The sequence below is a fragment of the Apis florea genome, unplaced genomic scaffold (assembly GCF_048593485.1).
Source record: "Apis florea isolate Af1SG1 unplaced genomic scaffold, ASM4859348v1 contig_2201_pilon, whole genome shotgun sequence".
In the NCBI taxonomy this organism is placed as follows: Eukaryota; Metazoa; Arthropoda; class Insecta; order Hymenoptera; family Apidae; genus Apis; species Apis florea.
The window spans coordinates 2082631-2104475 of NW_028256542.1; the positions used below are offsets into that span (position 1 = coordinate 2082631).

The following is a 21845-nucleotide window of genomic DNA, read 5'->3' on the forward strand; positions in this document are numbered from 1 at the left end:
TAACACCATCACGTCATCCCTCAATATATTTTCAATTCTTTCGCCGAAAAACCATTATAAATCCGCGAGTCCTTAAAATCTTTTGCACATATGTCTCTTATTGATCTAAAAATTGAGTAATGTTTTATTTCAAATGACTCATTCCAAGTCTTTACAAATTGATTATATGCAAAAGATGCATACGTTGATTCACTTAATTACTAAGATTTTTTTTTCACTTCAGTAAGCATAATTCGTCTTTCAACGACACAAATTGATATTCGATAACGTAGATATCGTAATTAAAATTATTAATTAATTATGACAAAAATTATATTATATCTGTTGACAATTTTTTTTTATATCATTTGAAAAAATAGAATAGTATTATAATTGATAAATTGGATAAGGATAGAATCTTAGGACGTTCGAAAATTCGAATAAATCTTGTTAGTTAAATTTATCATAAACGAGATTAGAACTCTTTTTCAATTTTTCCAATTACCAATCTTATCTACTTTTGCATTTTTTCCCGTTCGAACAACAGATTCCGTGTTTTTTTTTTTTTTTTTTCTTTCCTTAGATAAATAAAATTAGATCAAAAGGCGCCAGTAAAGTATTTTAGGAGAGCATTATCATAAGAAATAAATTTCATGATCTATAATTGGAAAGTGCTATACCACGTTATTTGATTTATAGCTTCGTTGCACAGAGAGAAAATAAGTCTGTAATACCTTATTTCCGAGATATTCATTTAAAGATCAGTTTAGAATATTTTTAGATTTTTATGGGATTCTTTGGAAAAACAAGAAATATATTACTGATTCTATGAAGTCACAAGGAGGGATCATGGAATTTGATTCCGAAAATTATTGGATTCCTTCAGGACCCAAAGATAAGCGAGATAACGGGATCCTCTTTTGGTCGTACATTTACTAAAAATATCGATCGGAGTTGGCCAATCATAAAAATAAACTTGTATTCGAATATAATCAGCGTATCGAGAAATAGTCTTTTTTTTAAACGTTTCCATCTTTAATTTTTTTTTACGTACAGATATATATAGAAAATGTGTACAAGATATTTTTATTTTACAACGTTTGGATAATTTTTATACCTTTTTTTTATTTTGGTTTCATTTCTGCACATTTTCTTATTCATCGTTATAATCAATTAATAAAAACTCTGTATTTCCATCTTCATATTCGTATCAATTTATCCAATTTAGACATTAAAATTAAACGCAAACAAATTTTTAACTTTACAAAAAATGAAACTTTAATCAAATACGAATATGTTTCATCCTCACCAAATAGCAATATTTTTATATCCCGTATATTTCGTGTATATGTTTGCATATTAACTTTTCAAACAAATATATCCACATTTCTAATCAAATCACAATACATCTCACGAATAATTAGGCGTGTAATCTGAAACTTACAAAACTCTTGAACCCCATCCACTTACCCTCGATCCTCCAAAATGTTGAAAACAAGTTAAAAAATTGACCTTTTCCAATCTCTTCCAATTTTCACCCTGAATCTACCATAAAACTTCCTATTATCTCATCTTCCCTCAGAAAAAAGAAAAAAAAACTTTCCCTATCTTCAATAAAGACAATCAAGACTCAGAGAATTTTATCTAATCAAGATATTACGAGATATTTAGAAAAAAAAAAAAAAAAAAAGAGCACATTGTAGCACATTCTTCAGAAACCCGTGTCCTCCATGTTTGAATTGACCGGTGAGACCGACGGGTACATTTTTTCGGTGGTCACGGCGCCGACGGGGCAATGATAACCGATAAGGGAAGCGAGTTACAAGCCGATAACCCTATAGAACCCGCGGATGAGGTCAACCGGGGAGCGGCACGCTTTCCTCCTACACGGCCGACTTGGTGGCGTTTATATTTAGATTATCAATGGCGGGGTGTACCAGGAAACACGGGCGCGTTTAGAAGAAACAGAACAGGGATTCCTGGAAATCGGGTCGCTCCTCATTGACTCCTCATGCGATTGGCCGAAAACTGATGTTCGTCTGGTGAGACGAGTCATTTCGTCTGGTTGTGCCGTTGGGATTCGTAAGAGTGTTCGAAGAAGAATCGATCAACAGTGGATAGATATTTCTTTTTTTTTTTTCTTTTTCGTGTAATAAGGAAAAAACGAATCGTATATATGTAATTATTGGGTTAGTTTTTAACTTTTCTTGGTGCTTTTATATTGTGGAATAAAGTAATGAATAATTCGTCGGAAATAGACTTGATCAGTATCTTCCATTAGGATTAACATTTATATTAATAGATTATACTAGGTAATGGATCTATGTTTTCTGAAATGATTCTGAAATTTAGGCACGTTTCTTCGAGTACTCTCTGTTTTCTTTCTTTTCTCTCTTTTCGATGAGAGATCTCTGTATATAGTAGTTGAAATGAAATTGTGTAGATTAAGAAATTTCAGGATTACTTATATCGCAAGAGAAGAAGTGATCCATTTTATATGGAAATAATCTACGTGAAGATAGTTCGATGAGAGGTCGCGAACGAGGTATTGATATAAATTGATATAAAGTACGTGTTATCTGCAATCGCCAGATCGAGTCATGTTCTCGTTTCGTAAACCCATACTTCGCAAATCTGGTTCCATTAAGGTAATCTATCACAAAAGACCAAGTTTCTTAACAACTTATAACGGATATCGATCATCTCCTCGTGCCAAAATATCGAGAAAATTCGCCACGAAAAGCTGCAAAAAAATCCTTGTTAATGAAAAGTCAAAATTAATCTGAAAAGACTATTTTATGTTCAAGGAGAAACAAAAAATATTTCTGAACCACCATAGCTGTCCAATGAATTCCCTGCTGCAGTCGATCACTTATATTAAATCATTTACATTAAATATTTATTTTCAAAATTCCATTCCATCGAATCGTATCATCCCAATAATTTATACAACGATCGATCATTTCCTCTATCGAATCTCAAATATCGATCTCAAATCGATAAAAATGAAAAAAAAGGAAAGTGTTTGTCGTCTGAAAAACCACGTGTGGAAATCGAAGCGCCGGTGAGTCACTCGGATCCTGGACAATCGTTCTGTCGTTCAGCGTGACGAAAGCGTGATAAAAGCGCCCTCGTCTATCCGCCCTCTCCCCCTCCCCGCCTCTTACATAAAAGTAATAATAACCGCGTGGACGCGTGCCGGTCTTTCGAACGAGCCAGGTCGCAGAATCATATGATTTAACCGGGTGCACCAGCCACGATGTCCGGTTTTATTCCATCCAGGAGGAGGGTCGCGAATTGCGAAACCGTTTGACCTAGCGGCATTGATACAAGCGGCATCTTGATTAAGCCTATGTGTAATGACCTTTGCTCGAGATCCTGGCGTCCACGTAACACGTACGTAAATGAGAATATCGAAAATTGAAATTCACGTGCATCGTGAGGATCTACGAGTCGAGGAAAATTTGTTCGATTCTTCTGTCTTCTTCGAAGTTTTGATGAGGAGGCTTAAAATTTGGAGTTTTCGATAAGAGGTTTAGGATAAGAATACAGAATTGCTACATTTTTATATCACAAAATGATACTTTTGTATAGATGATACTTCGTGTATAAATAAATTTTATATATATATATAAGAATGATGTGAAAATATATCTTAACCAATGTATCAATTTGAAAATTTTAACGTAACTTTTATATTATTTGTATTCGTTTTACATCGTTTTTTTTTTTTCGATGAGTGAATATACATAGAATCGTAATCGCGAAGGAATTTTTCTTTCCTGACCAATTATCACCGATTTTTATTATATTTTTTAGTTCTTTCGTGTACTTATTAAACTGACAATCACATGTATAAGCAAAGAAATATTTGATAAATTCTTAAAACAGAATTCGAAGCACGTGCTCATTCGAAATCGTATGATCCCTGTAACCGTATTACCCAAATAATTGATTATCGAGTGAATTGGATACTCCAAAGTTGATAAACTTTCTACATTAAACGCCTTGAATACAATAAGAAAAAATAAAAATATCTCAACTCTGGAAAAAACAGGCGTGGGATATAATTTAACCTTTTACAAAATAAATATCTGTAGATAAAAAAAAATAAAATAAAATAGTATATTATAATTGACCATTACAAAAACTCAAAATTGCGAAGAATAAATATTTAATTTATTATAATGCACAAATATAATGTAATAGTGAAATATGCAAATATGGAGTTAATAAATAAATGCGAGGAAAAAAAAGATATCGTTTGTTACGGGTCAACGAAAGAAAAGGATAGTTCGAGGGATGCGTGCATGATAAAACGCGTTTATTAAATATCGGCGGGTAAAAGAGAGGGTTCATAATCGATGAGACACCCTACAAGGAACGCAGTGGCGGTCAAGTCATGGAGAGATTCAGTCCACCAGCGGCGTCGTTGAAAAAGAGAATCAGCCCTCCGATTGCCTGGAATCTTGGTCTTACCACCAAGGAGCCGAGGATTATCAAAGTGATCCTGCTTGGTCATCAGGGTGTTGGAAAAACTGGTAAATATCCAAAATTTGATATCTTCAAATCTTAGTTCGAATTTGGCTATAATATCTTCATTTTCAAATTTTCTCGATATATAGTATATTTTTGAAATATTTTAAAATTTGTTACGTATTTTTGATTTTCAATATTTCTTAACCCCTTTCAAATATTTGTACTTTCGATTTCCCAAATTTTACGCTTTTTGAAAGAAACGATAAAAAAAAAGAAAACAATACAAAACAATAGAAAAGTTCTGATAATAGAATCAACGATTCTAAGATAACAATATAAATATTTTTAGCTTTAGCGGTGCGATTCGCTACAAAACGTTACATAGGAGAGTACGACTGTAGCATCGAAAGGGTTTACAAGGTGGACAGTTTCCTGGATGCGTCATGGGAGATAACAGATCCCCCAGGATATCTACCACCTCCGTCCGAGTTGAAATTGCGGTTTGCAGATGCTATCGTTCTCGTTTATTCTGTGTCGGATCGTGTCAGCTTCGACGAAACATCCCGCCTTCGGTGAGGAAATACATTGAACAACAATATTGTCTAATCTATAACAAATAACCTGTTTGTTTGTTAACAGTAATCTAACGATTAAATAAGGGATAAATAATTTACCAACTCGTGTGCGAATAAACATAATTGACTTTCACTCTATTTTTAAATTAAATATCGAAGGGATGAATATATTGCGCAATAAATGTCAAAGAAACATCGATTAAAGAAAGGGCAAATCTAGAAGACAGTAGAAATAGTGGATTATAATTATATCTTTCAATCATTTTTTTAAGTATACATCATGATTGTATTCTGCATAATATTTATTCCAGATTTCTAGTATCACATGCAAGGAAAACTAGGAAAGTGCCACCGATAGTGATCCTCATAGCGAACAAAGCAGATCTAACTTATACACCTGGCGAAAGGGTGGTTTCCACCGCAGAAGGTCGTCAAAGAGCGGAAGAAATCGAGGCTCAAGCGTTTCATGAAATTTCTGTCAGGGAATCAGTCGAACAGGTAACATTAAAATTTCCATTTCCCGTTCTTTCTATTCAATCGAATTCATTATATACGATACCCTTCGTCTCAACCTTCATCCCCTATAGTTAGATGAACATTAATAAATTCAATGTCAATGCTGTATCGATGTGCTTGACCTTGAAAAAGATTAACGAAGATATTTATATGGAAAAATATAAATCGAGTCATGAACTTTGCTATTAAAGTTTTCTCAGTATATTTCAATTTTATTAAAAAAAAAAAAAAATGAAAAATATTGAATCTTTCGAATTACAAAACAATAATAAAATGTAGATAAAACATTTAATAACAGAATGTGATATAATGCTATTTTCGAGTCATAGTCATAATATTCGTGATGACATAGCATTAGGTCGTTCACTTTGGAAAAATCAACAGTCGTTGACACGATAAAACAACAAGCTTTTGACGTAACGCTCACACTGACATCGTACATTTAACCTTAAGTGGCAAGGGCTAAGACACAGGCTATCCGACGTGTAAATTATCATCTAACGGCTATAGCATAAGGTAAACAATTGCAACAGATTTATTGCATAAAAGATCGATTGCCAAATCCATTTCGTAACCCATTTCCTTCTATCTTGCAAGCCTTTAAAATCAAACATTCTCAAAATCATCGAATACTTTATTTAAAACATCCTATCTCTCTCAGATAACAATTGATAATGAATACACTTCCTCGACTTTCTAAAAATTTACCAGTGACAAACAGATCACGTCATCGATCATCACGAAAACTGACGATTGCAAGCTTTAAATTTTATCAAAATTAAATACTTTTGCAATAACAACGATATGCATTTCCTCTATATGTACTAAAATTTGTCAAAATCAGATACAAAAGACTTGCCAAGACAAACAAAATTGCATTCTCTTGAAATTAATTATTCTCTTAAAATTCAAATATTTTTACAATATCATCCCAAATGATGACAATGCAGAACGAAAACACATCCTCGTAACATTTTTTAAAATTCACCACAACTAGACGCAACACCACGTCATCGAAAGCTTCTGGCAGACAAGCAGATCCAAACGTTTTCACTATCTCCGAAACGAGCTGAATTATTCGTGGGGTCTCGATATGAAGAGACATTGAGAATCGTTGACGTATGTATGCGAATATACGTCATCGATCGCGAAAAAAAGTCCGCCCGATTGGAAATCTCTCAGCTGGCTGAAGATGCCCCTCTTCTTCTGCCATTGCTCGCCTATTTGGATGGCGCATGAAAGAGGAGGAGCGGTCAGAGTTTTGGCGGATCGATCGTTTCAAGCTTTGTCTCGCGACCGTACCTAATCTTCGTTATTTTTCTAAAACGATTGTTTACTCCTCTGGGAAACCGGTCATGGCGTTTACGCGTGATCAAGCAGTGGTAAACAAAATCTGTATCGTGGAACGAACGGAACGCAAGAGAGATACCGCCGGAGCATCTTCCAACGATCGTGTTATCGGTATCGTAAATGTGCCGTAATTAAAAATTTGTTTCACAATTAATTACCCCTAAGCTTGGACTTAATCGTGGGACCACAACTATTTACGGCCTCTGGAGATTAGGATTTGTTCACATTTCTTCACACTTTGCACTTCTTTTTTTTTCTTTTCTTATTTTGAGAAGATATAGATGAAGTTTGGAGATTATTAATTAAGTATTAAGCTCTCCTGTGTATATTTTAGAAATTTATCTGTTTCTATTGATTTGTTTAGAGAAGTGTAATAAAAGTCATAGAAAATGGAAAATTTGTTAAAAGATAAAATTTATAAATAAACGATAATAAATTAATAGAAATAATTTTTAGGAATAAACGAAAAATGAATTCAATGTAAAATTAAATTTTTATATGGAGATTAATTTAGAATCGTAACTATGTATATGTATCTTTCAATTTGAATTTTCTTTAAATCGTTATACACTGTAGTTTGTTATATTGCTAAGAAGAAATCTAGTACAGAAAGGAAAAACGAGAAAACGAGATCGATGATCCTACACGTGTCACGAACCACGGCACGGGGTACGAATGAAAAAATGGCGAGTGATAATGCGAACGGTTTTTAAAGTAGATTATGAGAGAAAAATATGTAAAGTATAATTGTGATAGCTGCTTAATAAGATAATCTCGACGGGGTTATGTAACGATAGCAACAGACTGGCCCGATTATTTTTATTCGACAGGTCATGGCCGTCTTCACAGACATCTTTAAACTGTTGACGGAATTGCCCGGTAATTCTGGCCAACAAACGAATTCCTTCAGGGTAAGAGCTTCCACTGATGGAACATTGGACGCTCTTCGACGTCCATCGCCTATACCTCTCAAAAGAAGATTCAGTATATCAGTTCGAGGAACGCTTCATTGACTAAAAGAGACCTCAGAGCTCAATTTATGTACCTCGATGGGAAGTTTGTGTTCTAATTCTTCGTGTTTTAGAAATTGTTGATTGTTGATTGTCAATTTCCCTTGTATTATACCTTGAGATATATTTTTTGAAATTGTTTAAATTTGATTGTAAGTCAATAAGATTCGTCAATTTGCATCTCCTTTTAAAAATATAGGTCTTTGAATGAACAATCTTTTTTAAATTTTGATCTAAATGTAAATAGTTAATAAAATTTACAATATCTTCTACAATACTTTCTCTTATGAATGATCTTATTATTGTTATTTCTTGAATGTGTATAATAAACATGAAAAAAAATAAAATTTGTATAAAATAATGTTCATTGATGTGAATATTATAAGGTACAATGTTAAAATTCATCCATGTCTTATTGCAATCACAAGAGCTTTCGAATTTTCATCCTGGATCGCAGCTCTGCAATTGGCTACGGTATTCGAGGCACTTTTTCCGACTGAAAAATTCAAATAACAATTTTTGAAAAAAGATAAGAAAGAAATATATTACCTCTTAATCTAGCTGCACGTTGAACTCCAAGATTAAGCTCCTTTAAATTCGCTGTAAATTCGCGATAGCTCTTCATCCTGATTTCATATTCCCTGATTAGATCAGCGTTAACATTTTTCAATTGTACAAGTCTCTTTCTCATTTCATCGATATTCTCGAGAATTCTCGCATCCTCCAGACGAATTATAATATTCTTCAATAAAGTAGTCTCATTGGCAGTCTCTGCTTGCAGTTTAGCATCAATTTCCTTTAGTTCTGTAATAAATTAATAATTATCTTTCAATACTCTTGTAAGAAATGTGATGTGATTTATTTATATTAACCTTTGACACGTTCCAGAGCGTCCAATAATTTTTTCTCTTCAACCGGAAATGAGACCTCGGAAGAAAGTTCTCTGAGACCCAAGTATAGAGCTAAAGATTGAATAATGTCGCCAGCAAATGTAGAATCCTCCGTTTGGATAGTTAATTTCCCAGTTGCATCTACCATGAAACAATGAATTTTGTTATCTCTCATTCCTCGAAGCCATATCTCCATGTTTCCATTGTTTGGCTTATCCTCTTTAATTTCGAATTCTTCAGGGAGGATGAGACTTTGGTTCAACCAGAGGGCGATTCTTTGAGGTCTTTCTGCGAGCTAATTGAGCAGAAAAATATTTATAACTTCATTTATGATTCTTTTTTAAAAAAAAAAAAAATAATATACTTTTGATTATTAATACGATAAGACAAATAAATACCTCAGCTGTAACACTATTTTTCGTAAAATCCTCTGGAATTTGTTGAGGTTTCTCAATGATCTGGTACATGCAAAATCTAGGCAATTGACGTGTCATTTCGAATACCTTCATGAAAGGAAAAAAGTTACATTAAAATAAATTTTGAAATTTTTTCATTTTCATTTAATACCTGTAGTAGATCTGCACCAGCTGGACCAACGCATACTTTCACATGGAGATCCACAGGATTATTCTTAGGAGGACGAAGCTCTATTTCAAGTTCTCCTTTAGGTCTACTGGGATGGACCACCAAAGTTTCGCCTTCGAACACTCCTTCAGTGAAAACTATTGCACAATGTATCTATCAACATTGAAAGTTCATTATATATATTCTTATTCCATTTATATTTTCTTTTCTTTTTTAATGATAAATTTTCAAAAAAAAAAAGAAAAAATTTTGTACGAGAATTGAATCGCTTACAAAAAGTCCAGGTCCTGAAGCAAGGGCAACACGAGCCGCACCTTCAGCACTCATCAAGCTAACAGCTAATTTTGTTCCATGATACATATTCGGAACTGATGCAGTTCTCTGCCTAATTTCCATTTGAAGTATTTGTTTCTTGGCCAACAAATCACGCATAGCTTCACCTGGTTCTGGTGTATCCATTGTGGAGCCAGAACTATAACCACGCACTAAAATTAATATCATTTAAAAATAAAGCAAAACTATTTCCTTTGTTCATTTTTTCATGCAATTTAATCTACCTTCTCCAGTAGAAGATACTATGACTAAATCGGATTTGCCAATTCTTCTGTAATCAGCTTCAACAATTCCAGCTATTCCAGCGGATAATTGAATTTTAAAAATTACTTCTCCATTATTGGATAATCTCGCGTCTACTTTTCCATTATTCCAACCAGTTATGACTTCTAGTAAACCGTCTCCGTTCAAATCAAAGCTTCTTGTAATTACTACTCTGTGCTTTGACTGAAAAATTTATCATATATTTTTCCATTTATAATTTTTATTGATTTCAATTTAGACTGACCTTGACACGCCATAATCTTTGAGCCATTTCATAGACACCAAGGGTTCCATTTCCTACTGAATAAACAAATCTTCTATGAGGTAGACCAATTAAAGTGGTAATGGAAGCTGTTTCTTTAGCATCCCAGAGCAGATTATCTTTCTTGTATACTTTTATTTCAAAATCTTTCGTTCCAACGATCAACTAGATATTTATTGTACATTCTTTCATTCGTTGATTCTTATTAAGATTTTTAAGAATTTTTTTTTTTTTATCGTACTTTACCTCATTTTCTTCATCTCCATCGAAATCAAAAACGGCTAATGAACTAACAATTCCTCCTACTACTGTCCAAAATATTTCTACGCCTTGCGAATCTAAAATTGTTACAGAACAATTACCGCCGACGATTGCAACTTGATTTGGAAGCCAACTCAATTTGCCAATAAGTATGCATCTTGCACCATCAGACATCTATTCGTAAAAATAATTTAAATTCTTTATACTTTTTTCGAAATAAATTTGATTATGAATATGATTAGGATACCTCTTTATAAAAAATATCAGAGTTGTCTTCTATATGATAAGCCAGAACATGAGATGCAGTTCCAATTAGAAGGATATCTCTCTCATCTTCGTTAAGTCGACCAGTGCATAATGCAATAATCTAGCGATTTATTTACATATTAATAAATTTGCAAAATTAAATTTTATTAAAATTTAATATTTTAAATTTTTAAAAAATGTATAATTATTTGATTAATACCTCACTTCCTATTTTAAGTTCAGCGAGCTCTCCGCTCCAAAATAATTTTCTATCGGACTGTTCGTGGTCATGATCGGTTATTTGTGGTTGTCTATGAGGACTGTGCACCAAAATATTTCCACCATATGTTGCAGCCGCTAGACAAGCATGAGAACCATCAAATTTACCTGAAGTTACAAGACCTGGTTCTACATGTTTCTGAATATTCAGAGAAAAAGCTGCCATTTTTCAGCCTGATAAATTACAAATATTCTAATACATAATGGTAACAGTTTGTGGCTTTGTTCATTGGATGGTAGATTATTGATCTTTTCTTGCCTTACCTGTGAACTTTACCTAGAAGACTAAACTATATATAATAGTGATATACAATTATAATAGTTGCCTTTAAGTTAGGAAAAAAATATATTATAACATACAGATACATGTACTACATTGCGAAAGACTTTCATTTTACACAATATTACATAAATTTAGAATAGTAAAAAATAAATAAAAAAAATTTAATTAAATCATAGAATTTATTCAGAAAAAGATACAATTATATTTTTACAATTGTAATTATGAAAGTATATTGTAAGTTTATAAATAAAAGATTCAACACAAGCACTCTTGGAGGCACCACAGACACTTTAAGTTACTGTCTTTGAGCACTGCCACCTGCTGCTCCTCCAGCTTCTGGATTTGTTGCAGATGATAAAATAACAAAGATCAATGCAGGAACAATATACATCCACTGAAATGCAATAAATAATATTTTACAATGTATTATATACAAATATTATTTACAATAATAAACCTACATATCTTGCAAGGAAAGATCTGTTATCTTTTGCCTCTCCTCTTTCTCTTGCTTCTCTTTCACGTTCAAGTTTTTGAATATATGTAGCAGTGTCTGGAACTGGTCCACCATCAGGGTATTTAACAACAACATTAGTTGTCCACATATTTGTAAATGGATTCTCTATACTGCAAGGGCCAGGTGATGATATGCTGACAACTATTGGTTCCGCTGCACTATCTAGCCAAATTGTTATGACATCTTCAAGATCAGAACCAAGAAGATAACACTAAATAGAAAAAAGATTATAAATAAAATACAGATATATAATATAAAAGTGCTAAAAAATATAATTACCGCAGGTACAGAAGATAAAAATGTTATTTCATTTCCTGAAGAAGTTCGAGCTATTGCTTTAAGTCTATATTTGCCATCATTTTTGGCAAGATTTTTTAATTCATTTATATGGGATTGCAGCAGTCCATTTTGTCCAATAACAGAGGCACCGCTACGAACACTTGATACTGTAATATTACCTCGTTCTATGAAAATCGGCTCTGGTTCATCGTTAAATGCGTGCCATAATCGTAATTGCAACCAGCCATCATAATCAAGTTCACTCTGAAATTTTGGTGACTATTTCGTTAAAATGTGTAGTAAAATATGTATTGAAAATTATAATAAATTGAAATACTAACCCCAAAAGCTAATGATATGCTGATTAACAAACTTATACAAATATATATCGTCTGCATTATTAAAATGATATATACATATATCTTCTATGATATAATAAAAAATCAAATCATTTTAATAATATTAATATATTTTAAAACTTATTTATCGAATGATATTAACGGAATGTGCAAATTTATACACTGTAGTGCAAGTGGTTTGACAGTCTACTACTAATATTTAAAAGATTTAACTATTTATATTCTATAATGTTTATTATCTTTTATTTATTTTAATAAATTTTTTGTTAGATTTGTTTTATTATCAGATTTTATTTCTCTGAATTTATTTAAAATATTCATTGAATCATAAAATTAAATTCAGCAATAGTGAAAATGTTTCCATCATTTCTTTTTATATTGGTTAGTTTCTAGTTTAGTTTCTAGCAAATTTACAAAACTTACGTATTCTAATAAGATAATCACAATACTTTTTTCACCAATGATATTGTGTATAATGTGTATTGTATAATATAATTACATATATAGGAATTTTATAGTAATTTTTTTTCAATATATTACATTAATGCTATAATATATGTAATACGGACTATTGCTTTCTGAATAATAAACGAAGAGTAAAATTGTTAAAATAGTAAGATAATTTTATTAGATATCTTACAATATTTTAGCTCGTTATAATTAAAGATTTCTTTTTTATATGTATATCTACATATACGTGTATGTATATATATAATATATAAAAACAAACTTCATTCTATATAATTTTTGCACATAAACTTATATATTTTTATTACTTTACATATACATATTTTATTATTATATTTCCTTATTATCTTAAAAAAAAAGTAAAATTATTAAAACATTAAAATCATCTCTTAAAAATATAAATTTCTTCTAAACAAAGAGAACGAATAGTAGAAAAGGATAGAGATAGGATAAAAATTAGGGAATCAGCGCCATCTTCAGAGTGCCGTAGATTAAACACAAATTTAGACAAAGAAAACAAGTAAAAAGAGATAGAGATAGAATAAGAATTGACCATGAGAGCCATCTTTTGAGTGATAAAGATATCTCTTCAAAATAAGGTAAAGTAGAATAAGAATTGAAAACTAACGCCATCTTTAGAAGGATGTTTTTGGCACTCAAGAGATGGCGTTAGTTTTCAATTCTTATTCTACTTTACCTTATTTTGAAGAGATATCTTTATCACTCAAAAGATGGCTCTGATGATCAATTCTTGTTCTATCTCTATCTTTTTTACTTGTTTTCTTTGTCTAAATTTGTGTTTAATCTACGGCACTCTGAAGATGGCGCTGATTCCCTAATTTTTATCCTATCTCTATCCTTTTCTATTATTCGTTGTCTTTATCTTGGTGTTGATAAAGATATCTCTTCAAAACAAGATAAAGTAGAGTAAGAATTGAACACTACCGCCATCTCTTGAGTGCCAAAAACACCCTACCTAAAGATGGCGTCAGTGTTCAATTCTTATTCTACTTTACCTTATTTTGAAGAGATATCTTTATCACTCAAAAGATGGCTCTAGTGATCAATTCTTATTCTATCTCTATCTCTTTTTATTTGCTTTCTTTGTCTAAATTTGTGTTTAATCTACGGCACTCTGAAGATGGCGCTGATTTCGTAATTTTTATTCTATCTCCATCCTTTTCTATTATTCGTTGTCTTTATCTATACTTGGTCTGCAAAATTTATGTTTTTAAAGGACCATTCGGATATCTGATTAATTTAATAATTTATCTGAGCTTGTAATAAAAATACAAGAATGTTTTGTGTTACAAATTATACAGATTATATGATTTTATTTAATACACAAATGTACTTATATATATGTGAAATAAGGACATTTACTATATTAATTTTTTTTATTCTTAAATTTGAGAATTTGTATAGTAATTTATATATAGTTAAGCAGTATTTATTGTAATGTTTTTGGTATCTTGACGTTAGTTAATGCTCGACGTTGATGCTCTATGCAAACGTTGCCACCATACTTGTATATTAGAACATATTGTGACGCTACAGAATATGTATTCAAAGAATGTGTTGCAGTGATGTTGCTTAATATTTATAAATATAATTTTTGTGGAACAAATATAATAATTTGAATAACAGTGTCGTAGAAATTATTTTCAATAAAACGAATTATATATTATAATATTTTATATCCTATAAATGTATAGACACTTAAATTACAATAAAACAACGCTTATACCAGTAATTGAATTTCTTTCAACAGTATAATATTATTAAAGATTTATTAAGGTAAATTTAATTTAAATAATACAATGATATATTTAATTTTAATATGACACATAAAATATAATAATTAAAAAGTTAAATAGATATTGAAATGATTTAAGACAATTATCTATTTTGAGGTTATAATCATAACCTCTATTGTATATAATAATTTATATTATATTTTTCTTGTAGATGAATGATAAAGATCCAACAAGTGTTATTCAAATGATAAAAGATCTCAGATCAGGTTCTGAAGCATATCGCAAGAGTAATAATAGCAATGTACCTGTAAAGTTATCAGGAACTACATATACATCAGCATTTGACACTGATGAATGTATAATTTCACCAAAAAGACCAAAATTGAGTGATTCTAATAGTTCTAATTTAAATAGGAGTGAAACAGAAAATATTCCTGGTAGTCCATGGGAATGGAGAAGATTAAAAGGAGAGGTAATATATTTTCAATTAATGTTATATATAAATTTTTGAAAATGAAATATATCAAAAATCTATATTTTATTAGGTTATATCTTTGAAAACAAGATTGTCTCATCAAGAAGCTGCTGTACAACAGCTTCATAAAATACGTAGACAAATGGAAGAAGTTTTTGAAAAAGAAAAAGGTATTTTAGAAATACAAGTAGAGCAAGATAAGCAAACAATTAAGCAATTAGAAGTACGACTTGACATTTCACGTAGAACAATTCAGGATACTCGAGAAGCACAGGCTGCTGCAGAAAAAGAATTGTTTGAGGTATAGTATCTACATATAATTTAATTATTTTAATGGTCTTCCACTTCTATATATTTAATATATAAAATTTTTTGTAGGTAAAAACAAATTTAGAACAAAAAATTATGGCATTAATGAATGAAAATGCAAAGTTGTTAGGTGATTTTAAACATACATCTATCCAAGAAAATAAACCAGTAACAAAAGATTTTACTGATGGATTTGATACACAATCAAAACTAGAATCAGCACAAACAAGAATAAAACAATTAGAAGAAAAATTGAAGGAATATCAAATGAAGCAGCAGGAATTGGAATTACAAAATGTAGAATTTCAGGCTATAAAAATAAAGGTTGAGAGATTAGAATCAGAAAAGATGCAATGGGAGGAGGGAAAAATGTTCACAGCAAAAGCAGCAAAAGCAAATGAACTTGAGAAAGAATTAATTATTGCAAAAGAAACTATTGCTTCGTTAAGAGAATCTGTTAGAGGAAAATTACTTTTAGAAGAGCAAATGTCTAATGTAATGAAAAGGTATGTTTTTAAACATTTTTCTATATATCTTTATGATTGATAAATATTTATTATTTATTATGTTTAAATATATCTTTAATTCTATAGACTAGAACATACAGAAAGAGTGGAACAACAGGTCGCAATGCTTGAAGCTAAAAAAACGGAGCTTTCGTTACGTTTAGCTGAATATGAATCTATTGGAATTACTGGACCATCTGCTTTAAAACGTGAATTGAATCGATTACAACAAGCCGAATTGGTTTTAAAAGCTGAAGAAGGGCAGCTCAGATCGAAACTTGATGCTGCATTAAGGGAATCACATACTTTATCAAAGAATTACGAAGACGCTAAAAAATTAGCTATGAATGTGACGGTTTCTAAAGAAAAATTGAATACATATGTAGGTAGACTACAAAAGAAAATGATACTTATCACGAGGGAAAGAGATAGTTATCGACAACAATTAGATTTGTACGAAAAGGAAATATCTATAGATAGTAATAATGCGATAACCGAAAGAATACCTGCGCTGGAACGCACGATAGATGTTTATAGGTAAATTTAATTTTCATTTGAAAGTTTTTATTTTCAATATTAATATGATTACTAAAGAGATTTATATTTTCAGGGATTTAGTTGCCAAATTAGAAAGTGATTTACAAGCAGCCGAAGGCTATAATCAAACTGAAGAATGTAATAAATTAAAGGAAGAAGTTGAGCGATTAAAGGGAGAATTGGAACATCGAGCATTAAAAGGTGACTTCAATTCCAATGCAAGAGTATTACACTTTACAATGAATCCTGCTGCTATCGCAGAACAACAAGCGGAAGAGAAGCAGAAGGCGTTGTTATGCGAATTGGAGGAGCTTAGAGCAAAAGTAACGCAAGGTGGAATTAATGCGACAACATCTTCTCTTCAAGCACAAGGTAATCATTTATTATTATTATTGTTATCATTATCATTATTATTGGAAAAATAAATTTAAACCTTTTTTATTAAAATTTTTTATTAAAATCAGTTCTTAAATATTTTTTAAGGATTAACAATCAACAATGAACGAAATCTCTTTTTTCCCTAAACTTTATAATTAACTATTTTCATTTTATTTTCAGAAATAGCGGAACTCAAACAGACTCACGAGATCAAAATAGCTCGTCTCAAAGAGGCTTTCAAAGCATCTTCGCAAGAATATCGACAAGCTTGTTACCAATTATTCGGTTGGCGAGTGGATAGAACAAAGGAAGGTCAATATAAATTGTATAGTCAGTACGCTGAATCACCGGACGATTTTTTATTTTTCAAAATCGGAGAGGAAGGAGTCAATCTTTTAGAGACTGCATTCTCTGCGACTCTTGGAGCATTGGTAGAGCAATATTTACAACAACAACACAGCGTACCTATGTTTCTCAACGCCGTGCAATCAGATTTATTTAATCAGCAAACTATGACGAACATTCTAAGTGTACCCTCCTAATCGCCAATGAATTTTCGTGTACGAGATCTGGTATAAAGAAAGCGAGACAGCTTTGAAAAACTTTTATTTTTGACAAGTCATAGTTCAGAAATTATATTCTTTGCGACAATCTTTACTGGTTTTTATTATTTATTTCATATAAAACATTTAAAACATTTTTTTTTGGAAAAACTTTTTAAACGAATTAGTTGGAAGATAAAATTTAATAATTAAAATCCATAAAATGTTAATATAATTTTTTAAGTCATTTATTTTATATATTCTTTTAATTATGAAATTAATAATATTTAAATGGATTTCCTAGCAAAAAATAAAAATTTATTATAATGATAGTAGCTTATGTTTAGTTCGTCCTGATATATTTTTTATTGCTAGATCTCGTAGATCTTGTAAAAAAGTTCATCCTCAAATAACGCTTATTCATAATACATAATCATGTGTTTTTAATGAATGGGAGTAACAAATAAAACTGCCATTTTGCTTTTATATTCAAAATATGTTTTTTCATCTAGTTTCATGTGTCATCGATTAGAATTTCATATAATTCGTATATTTTTTATTTAAATTCGATGTAATTAATCGTAATCAAATGTAATCGAATCGATACATCTTGTTTATTCCATATTGGTATTTGAAATGAAATATCAATTATGATCATGATGCGAGATCAATCTATATTATTTACATTCGTTATAATAGAAGTCGGTCAATTTTCAATAATTAACAAAATTATCCGCAACAACAGTAACTGAATGTTATGAAATAATAATTTAGATGTTAAGTTGTGGTTAACATTCCTGATAGCAAATTAATATTTTTATTGATCATGAAAACAACATTTTTATTCAATGTGTAAAAAATAATTTTTTAACTTGTTTTTATATATATATAGAATGCTTAAAAAATTTTTATTTTATGAATCACTTACACAAGATATTTACTTTTAAAATAGGATGTCAGATTTTAAATAGTAAAATGTATAATAATGTATCGTGTTCTTATTTATTTTTTAATCTATTAAAAAAAAAATCTATTAAAAAACAAATAGAAATAGAATAGAATAAGTAAAATAAAAGTTAGAAAATTATTGAATAATTTTTAGCAATTGGATTAAATATAATTTAGATAATTATTTTTATTCTTTTTATTCACTTATGTCAATATTAATTTTCTATATGAAATATCACCTTACTACTAAGTTAAGTTGAAATTAGTTTGACCATTGCGGCGATCCAACACTTAACGCGAGAAACACAATGGTATTCGTCTCTATAACTTAGGGATTTCCAACTTCAGAAACTTCAGGTTCTATCTGTGTTCGAATAGATTGACTCAAGACAGACGATGTTAATCTCGCGTCCAATTCCGTTGGTACACGGAATCAGAAACTTCACTAAAAGAAACATTCTGTTAACGTATACTGACTCGAGTCTGTTTGCTTTCGCTCTTGTTCCTTGTAAATTTCTCTCATTAATCAACAATAGAACGTTGCACAAATGAATTAAACTTTTGCCATACCAATCCTTTTATTTCCTTTAACGAAATAAAGTATATTTTAATCTTAACAAAAGAGATCAACGTTCAAAAGTCATCGTTTAGAGTTTCATTGATTTTTTATTAATTTTTCTCTAAGATAATTTTTGTATTATAATATGCTTTTAAAATTATAAAAATGTCGAGCAATGTATCATTTCCATATTCTCTTTATTCAATTTCCTTCTTTAGAAATCTCGTCATACTTTCTCTGCTCTAACTTACTCTAACGAAATTAAATATCACAAAGGAAAGCATAATTCTAATCTAAATCATATTTTTTCTTCAAGCTACCTTCTAAAAATATCATTCACGAAATATGAAGGAGAATAAATTTAAAAAAAAAGGAGGAAATCACTTCATTCTCAAAGCTTTCAAAGAAGAAGCTAAAGAGAAATATGATATCAAAAGAAACAAAATTAAATCTAAAATTTTTTCAAAATTTTACACTAGAAAACTACTGTTCGTTTAAATTATATCCGATGTTATTACATATTACATAAATTCTAAAAAAAAATTACAATTCTAACTCTTTTATTCAAAGTTTTCAAAAAGAAGAAATATTTTATCCATTCTTCCGAGGGATGCTTATTTATATTTCATATTTTTAAACAATTATAATTCAATAGTAAGCAACACATTATATTTTCTATGTTATTTTATTTTAATAAGAAACAACAGTGATAAAAAAGAATATTTTCGATTCCAGAAAAAATTATATTTACAATTTCCAGCAAATTTTTAGACCAAAAACCATAGTTCCTTTATTATATGTGCACCTAAGTACTCGTTTATAATCCAAAAACATATATACAAGGGAAGGGAGAAAAAAAAAAAGAAAGAAAAAAAGTACGGAAGAGAGATTTCTCCTTGAGGAGCCAGAAAATCGTTCATCTCAATTACGCGGTTTCACCGTGTCCAAGGTTTTCGAATTCTCCACGAGTATGGAACGACACGGTGGAGGATCGTGTGGACTGTTCCCTCAGGATCCGTTAGCGGACTGCCGCCTTGTCCCTACGTGTTCGAAAGAAGGACAGTCTGTTCCCAGAGGAACGATACCAATTGCATTGTCCGCGAAGAAAAACTGTTTCGAGGGTTGTGGTCTTTATTATAGGAGGAGTCATCCTCCTATACAACTTACGAGACACCGAATTGAATGAGTGTAAATTGTGTGTGTGCGTGTTTACAGATACGCCTGTTTTCAAGCGTTTATTATTGCACAAGGTAAATAAGCGAACTGGGAACGACATGGTGTACGAAAGAGAATATGGCGTTTAATAATCAATGATCTTGGGAAGTGTAATGAAGTTGTTGCTTATTTTTGTATTTCTTTGAATTACTTGAATCTTTTTCTTTGAGGTATATTTGTGGATATAATAATAATTGAAAAAGTGATATAACTGCACTTTTGTAAAAATTAGATAAGTATATTTCAGTAGAATATACTCGATGAAAGTGCAATGTATAGTACAGACCATTGAATTAGTTATAATATTAAATAATTATCCTTATTAAAACTATTTTGTGAAAATTTTGGCATATACGTTTTTAAACGTAATATTTAAATAAAAATAGATTAATAATGAATGAATTTGAATTAAAATTTCATTTTTCTTTTTCATTCCTGTCAATGGAAATGCTCGTTATAATTATTAGTCAATTATTAAGGATTGTTTGCGAGTTTTGTGTCGGAGCACAAGATGGCTCCCAAATGGCTTCTTTTTGATTAGTTTCATAATTTCGTTTTTGCATGAGAGGTCGTAAATCATATGTTGCAGCAAAGTATATTGCATTATTCAATTATTAATTGCGTTTCATGGACTTATATTTCTTATTATTTCATTATCGACGATTGCTAATTATCAAATTTATTACAATACAGTAGTTAGTTAGTTAGTTAGTTATTGTAACCTAGTAGAATTAGTAATTGATTCAGTTTCTTGGTTCAAAGTGTCCACCAAGTTCGAGTTTTCAGTGAGAATCTATATAATCTTCCAAGAATACGTATCTCATAGCATACTAAGTTCTCAATTCTCAACTATCTATTAAGATTTGAACAATGATAAAAATGTTAAAAATATAACGTTTCGTAGTATCGTTAACGTGTAATCATTACCAATACAACCCACTGGAAAATTACAACTTTTAATTAATAAATTACACATTCACGTGATATTACGTTAATTACATTAATTATAAGTTTCAACCAAGCAAAATCGTAACGAATTTAACAAACGACAAAACAACAACCGCCAACAATTCAATTCAAAGTGCAAAAACTACACTTTTTTTTTTATCTTCGTTAAAATAATAATCGGATTATCCCCACAAAAATTGTCACGATGCAAAAATAATTAAACGATTCCCGCGAGGGAATCGAGATACATTCCTCGCCCCACGATCCTTTACAAAAATACCCCTTATTTTTAATCCAAATTTCCGAAAAATCACGTTCCACGATAAAATCAATACTCTCTCTCTCTCTTTCTCTCTCTCTCGCTATTCTTTCCTATCGCGAAACAGTCGTTTGAAAATATGTCCGAACACACCCCCACAGCTCGAATTCGAACGAACGGAAAACACGTAGAAACACACACGTGGTGCGTCGGATACGTGGTGAGAAGGATGTACACACGTTTTGTACGTGCAGCAGAAGGATGTACTACGGTGTAACTACTGGATGACCAAAAGCATTTCGGCGGGGTGCTGGCTGGATGACGACAGGAACTCGATAGAATGGCGCCAGCTGCGAAGAGAGCTCGGTAGTAGACGGCAACTCCCCATCCGAAACTCCATTATCCTTAATTATAATCGCGTTTAATCGCAAACTCATCCAACTACCTTCCATATGCGCGCCACCCACGCATCGACTC

General features: G+C 31.0%; 4 protein-coding genes across 5 annotated transcripts; 2 read left to right on the top strand and 2 right to left on the bottom strand.

Annotated features, from left to right (window-relative positions):
* Nucleotides 1-3798: 3798 nt before the first annotated feature.
* On the top strand, nucleotides 3799-8270 carry LOC100872363 (ras-related and estrogen-regulated growth inhibitor). The gene is made up of 4 exons (XM_003691439.4): nucleotides 3799-4520; nucleotides 4808-5030; nucleotides 5345-5531; nucleotides 7730-8270. Exons 1-4 carry the CDS (start codon nucleotides 4382-4384, stop codon nucleotides 7910-7912), a joined length of 732 nt encoding a protein of 243 aa, XP_003691487.1. The 5' UTR covers nucleotides 3799-4381; the 3' UTR covers nucleotides 7913-8270.
* Nucleotides 8257-11274, bottom strand: LOC100871999 (BBSome complex member BBS2). Its single transcript, XM_031915043.2, has 11 exons — nucleotides 10971-11274; nucleotides 10752-10871; nucleotides 10490-10678; nucleotides 10226-10408; nucleotides 9942-10164; nucleotides 9658-9869; nucleotides 9367-9537; nucleotides 9198-9302; nucleotides 8782-9094; nucleotides 8459-8713; nucleotides 8257-8405 (listed from the first exon to the last, which is right to left on the bottom strand). Exons 1-11 carry the CDS (start codon nucleotides 11193-11195, stop codon nucleotides 8311-8313), a joined length of 2091 nt encoding a protein of 696 aa, XP_031770903.1. The 5' UTR covers nucleotides 11196-11274; the 3' UTR covers nucleotides 8257-8310.
* Nucleotides 11275-11472: 198 nt separating this feature from the next.
* EMC10 (ER membrane protein complex subunit 10) lies at nucleotides 11473-13401 on the bottom strand. Of its 2 annotated transcripts, none has more exons than XM_003691438.4 (4): nucleotides 12450-13401; nucleotides 12109-12372; nucleotides 11774-12040; nucleotides 11473-11706 (listed from the first exon to the last, which is right to left on the bottom strand). In XM_003691438.4, the coding sequence occupies exons 1-4, from the start codon at nucleotides 12504-12506 to the stop codon at nucleotides 11608-11610; spliced, it is 687 nt and encodes a 228-aa protein (XP_003691486.1). In that variant the 5' UTR covers nucleotides 12507-13401; the 3' UTR covers nucleotides 11473-11607. The 2 variants fall into 2 exon arrangements, with proteins under 2 accessions (XP_003691486.1, XP_012338913.1); XM_012483459.3 differs by having other exon boundaries at nucleotides 12109-12387; nucleotides 12450-13054.
* Nucleotides 13402-14415: 1014 nt separating this feature from the next.
* On the top strand, nucleotides 14416-18571 carry Mad1 (Mitotic arrest-deficient 1). Its single transcript, XM_003691437.4, has 7 exons — nucleotides 14416-14732; nucleotides 14904-15164; nucleotides 15238-15468; nucleotides 15546-15982; nucleotides 16070-16519; nucleotides 16593-16891; nucleotides 17078-18571. The coding sequence occupies exons 2-7, from the start codon at nucleotides 14904-14906 to the stop codon at nucleotides 17437-17439; spliced, it is 2040 nt and encodes a 679-aa protein (XP_003691485.2). The 5' UTR covers nucleotides 14416-14732; the 3' UTR covers nucleotides 17440-18571.
* The last annotated feature ends 3274 nt before the right edge of the window (nucleotides 18572-21845 follow it).

What these genes read in the sequence shown, in the direction of transcription:
- LOC100872363 (XM_003691439.4), top strand. Translation starts at nt 4,382, where the DNA reads ATGGAGAGATTCAGTCCACCAGCGGCGTCGTTGAAAAAGAGAATCAGC. An exon ending in TCAGGGTGTTGGAAAAACTG is followed by an intron (nt 4,521 to 4,807) that starts GTAAATATCCAA and finishes AAATATTTTTAG; the next exon opens with CTTTAGCGGTGCGATTCGCT. An exon ending in GACGAAACATCCCGCCTTCG is followed by an intron (nt 5,031 to 5,344) that starts GTGAGGAAATAC and finishes TATTTATTCCAG; the next exon opens with ATTTCTAGTATCACATGCAA.
- EMC10 (XM_012483459.3), bottom strand. Translation starts at nt 12,506, where the DNA reads ATGCAGACGATATATATTTGTATAAGTTTGTTAATCAGCATATCATTA. An exon ending in TTTTATCTTCTGTACCTGCG is followed by an intron (nt 12,041 to 12,108) that starts GTAATTATATTT and finishes TTTTCTATTTAG; the next exon opens with TGTTATCTTCTTGGTTCTGA. An exon ending in GATCTTTCCTTGCAAGATAT is followed by an intron (nt 11,707 to 11,773) that starts GTAGGTTTATTA and finishes ATTGCATTTCAG; the next exon opens with TGGATGTATATTGTTCCTGC.
- LOC100871999 (XM_031915043.2), bottom strand. Translation starts at nt 11,195, where the DNA reads ATGGCAGCTTTTTCTCTGAATATTCAGAAACATGTAGAACCAGGTCTT. An exon ending in CTTCAGGACCTGGACTTTTT is followed by an intron (nt 9,538 to 9,657) that starts GTAAGCGATTCA and finishes CAATGTTGATAG; the next exon opens with ATACATTGTGCAATAGTTTT. An exon ending in CTGGTGCAGATCTACTACAG is followed by an intron (nt 9,303 to 9,366) that starts GTATTAAATGAA and finishes CCTTTCATGAAG; the next exon opens with GTATTCGAAATGACACGTCA.
- Mad1 (XM_003691437.4), top strand. Translation starts at nt 14,904, where the DNA reads ATGAATGATAAAGATCCAACAAGTGTTATTCAAATGATAAAAGATCTC. An exon ending in GGAGAAGATTAAAAGGAGAG is followed by an intron (nt 15,165 to 15,237) that starts GTAATATATTTT and finishes ATATTTTATTAG; the next exon opens with GTTATATCTTTGAAAACAAG. An exon ending in ATCTTCTCTTCAAGCACAAG is followed by an intron (nt 16,892 to 17,077) that starts GTAATCATTTAT and finishes TTTTATTTTCAG; the next exon opens with AAATAGCGGAACTCAAACAG.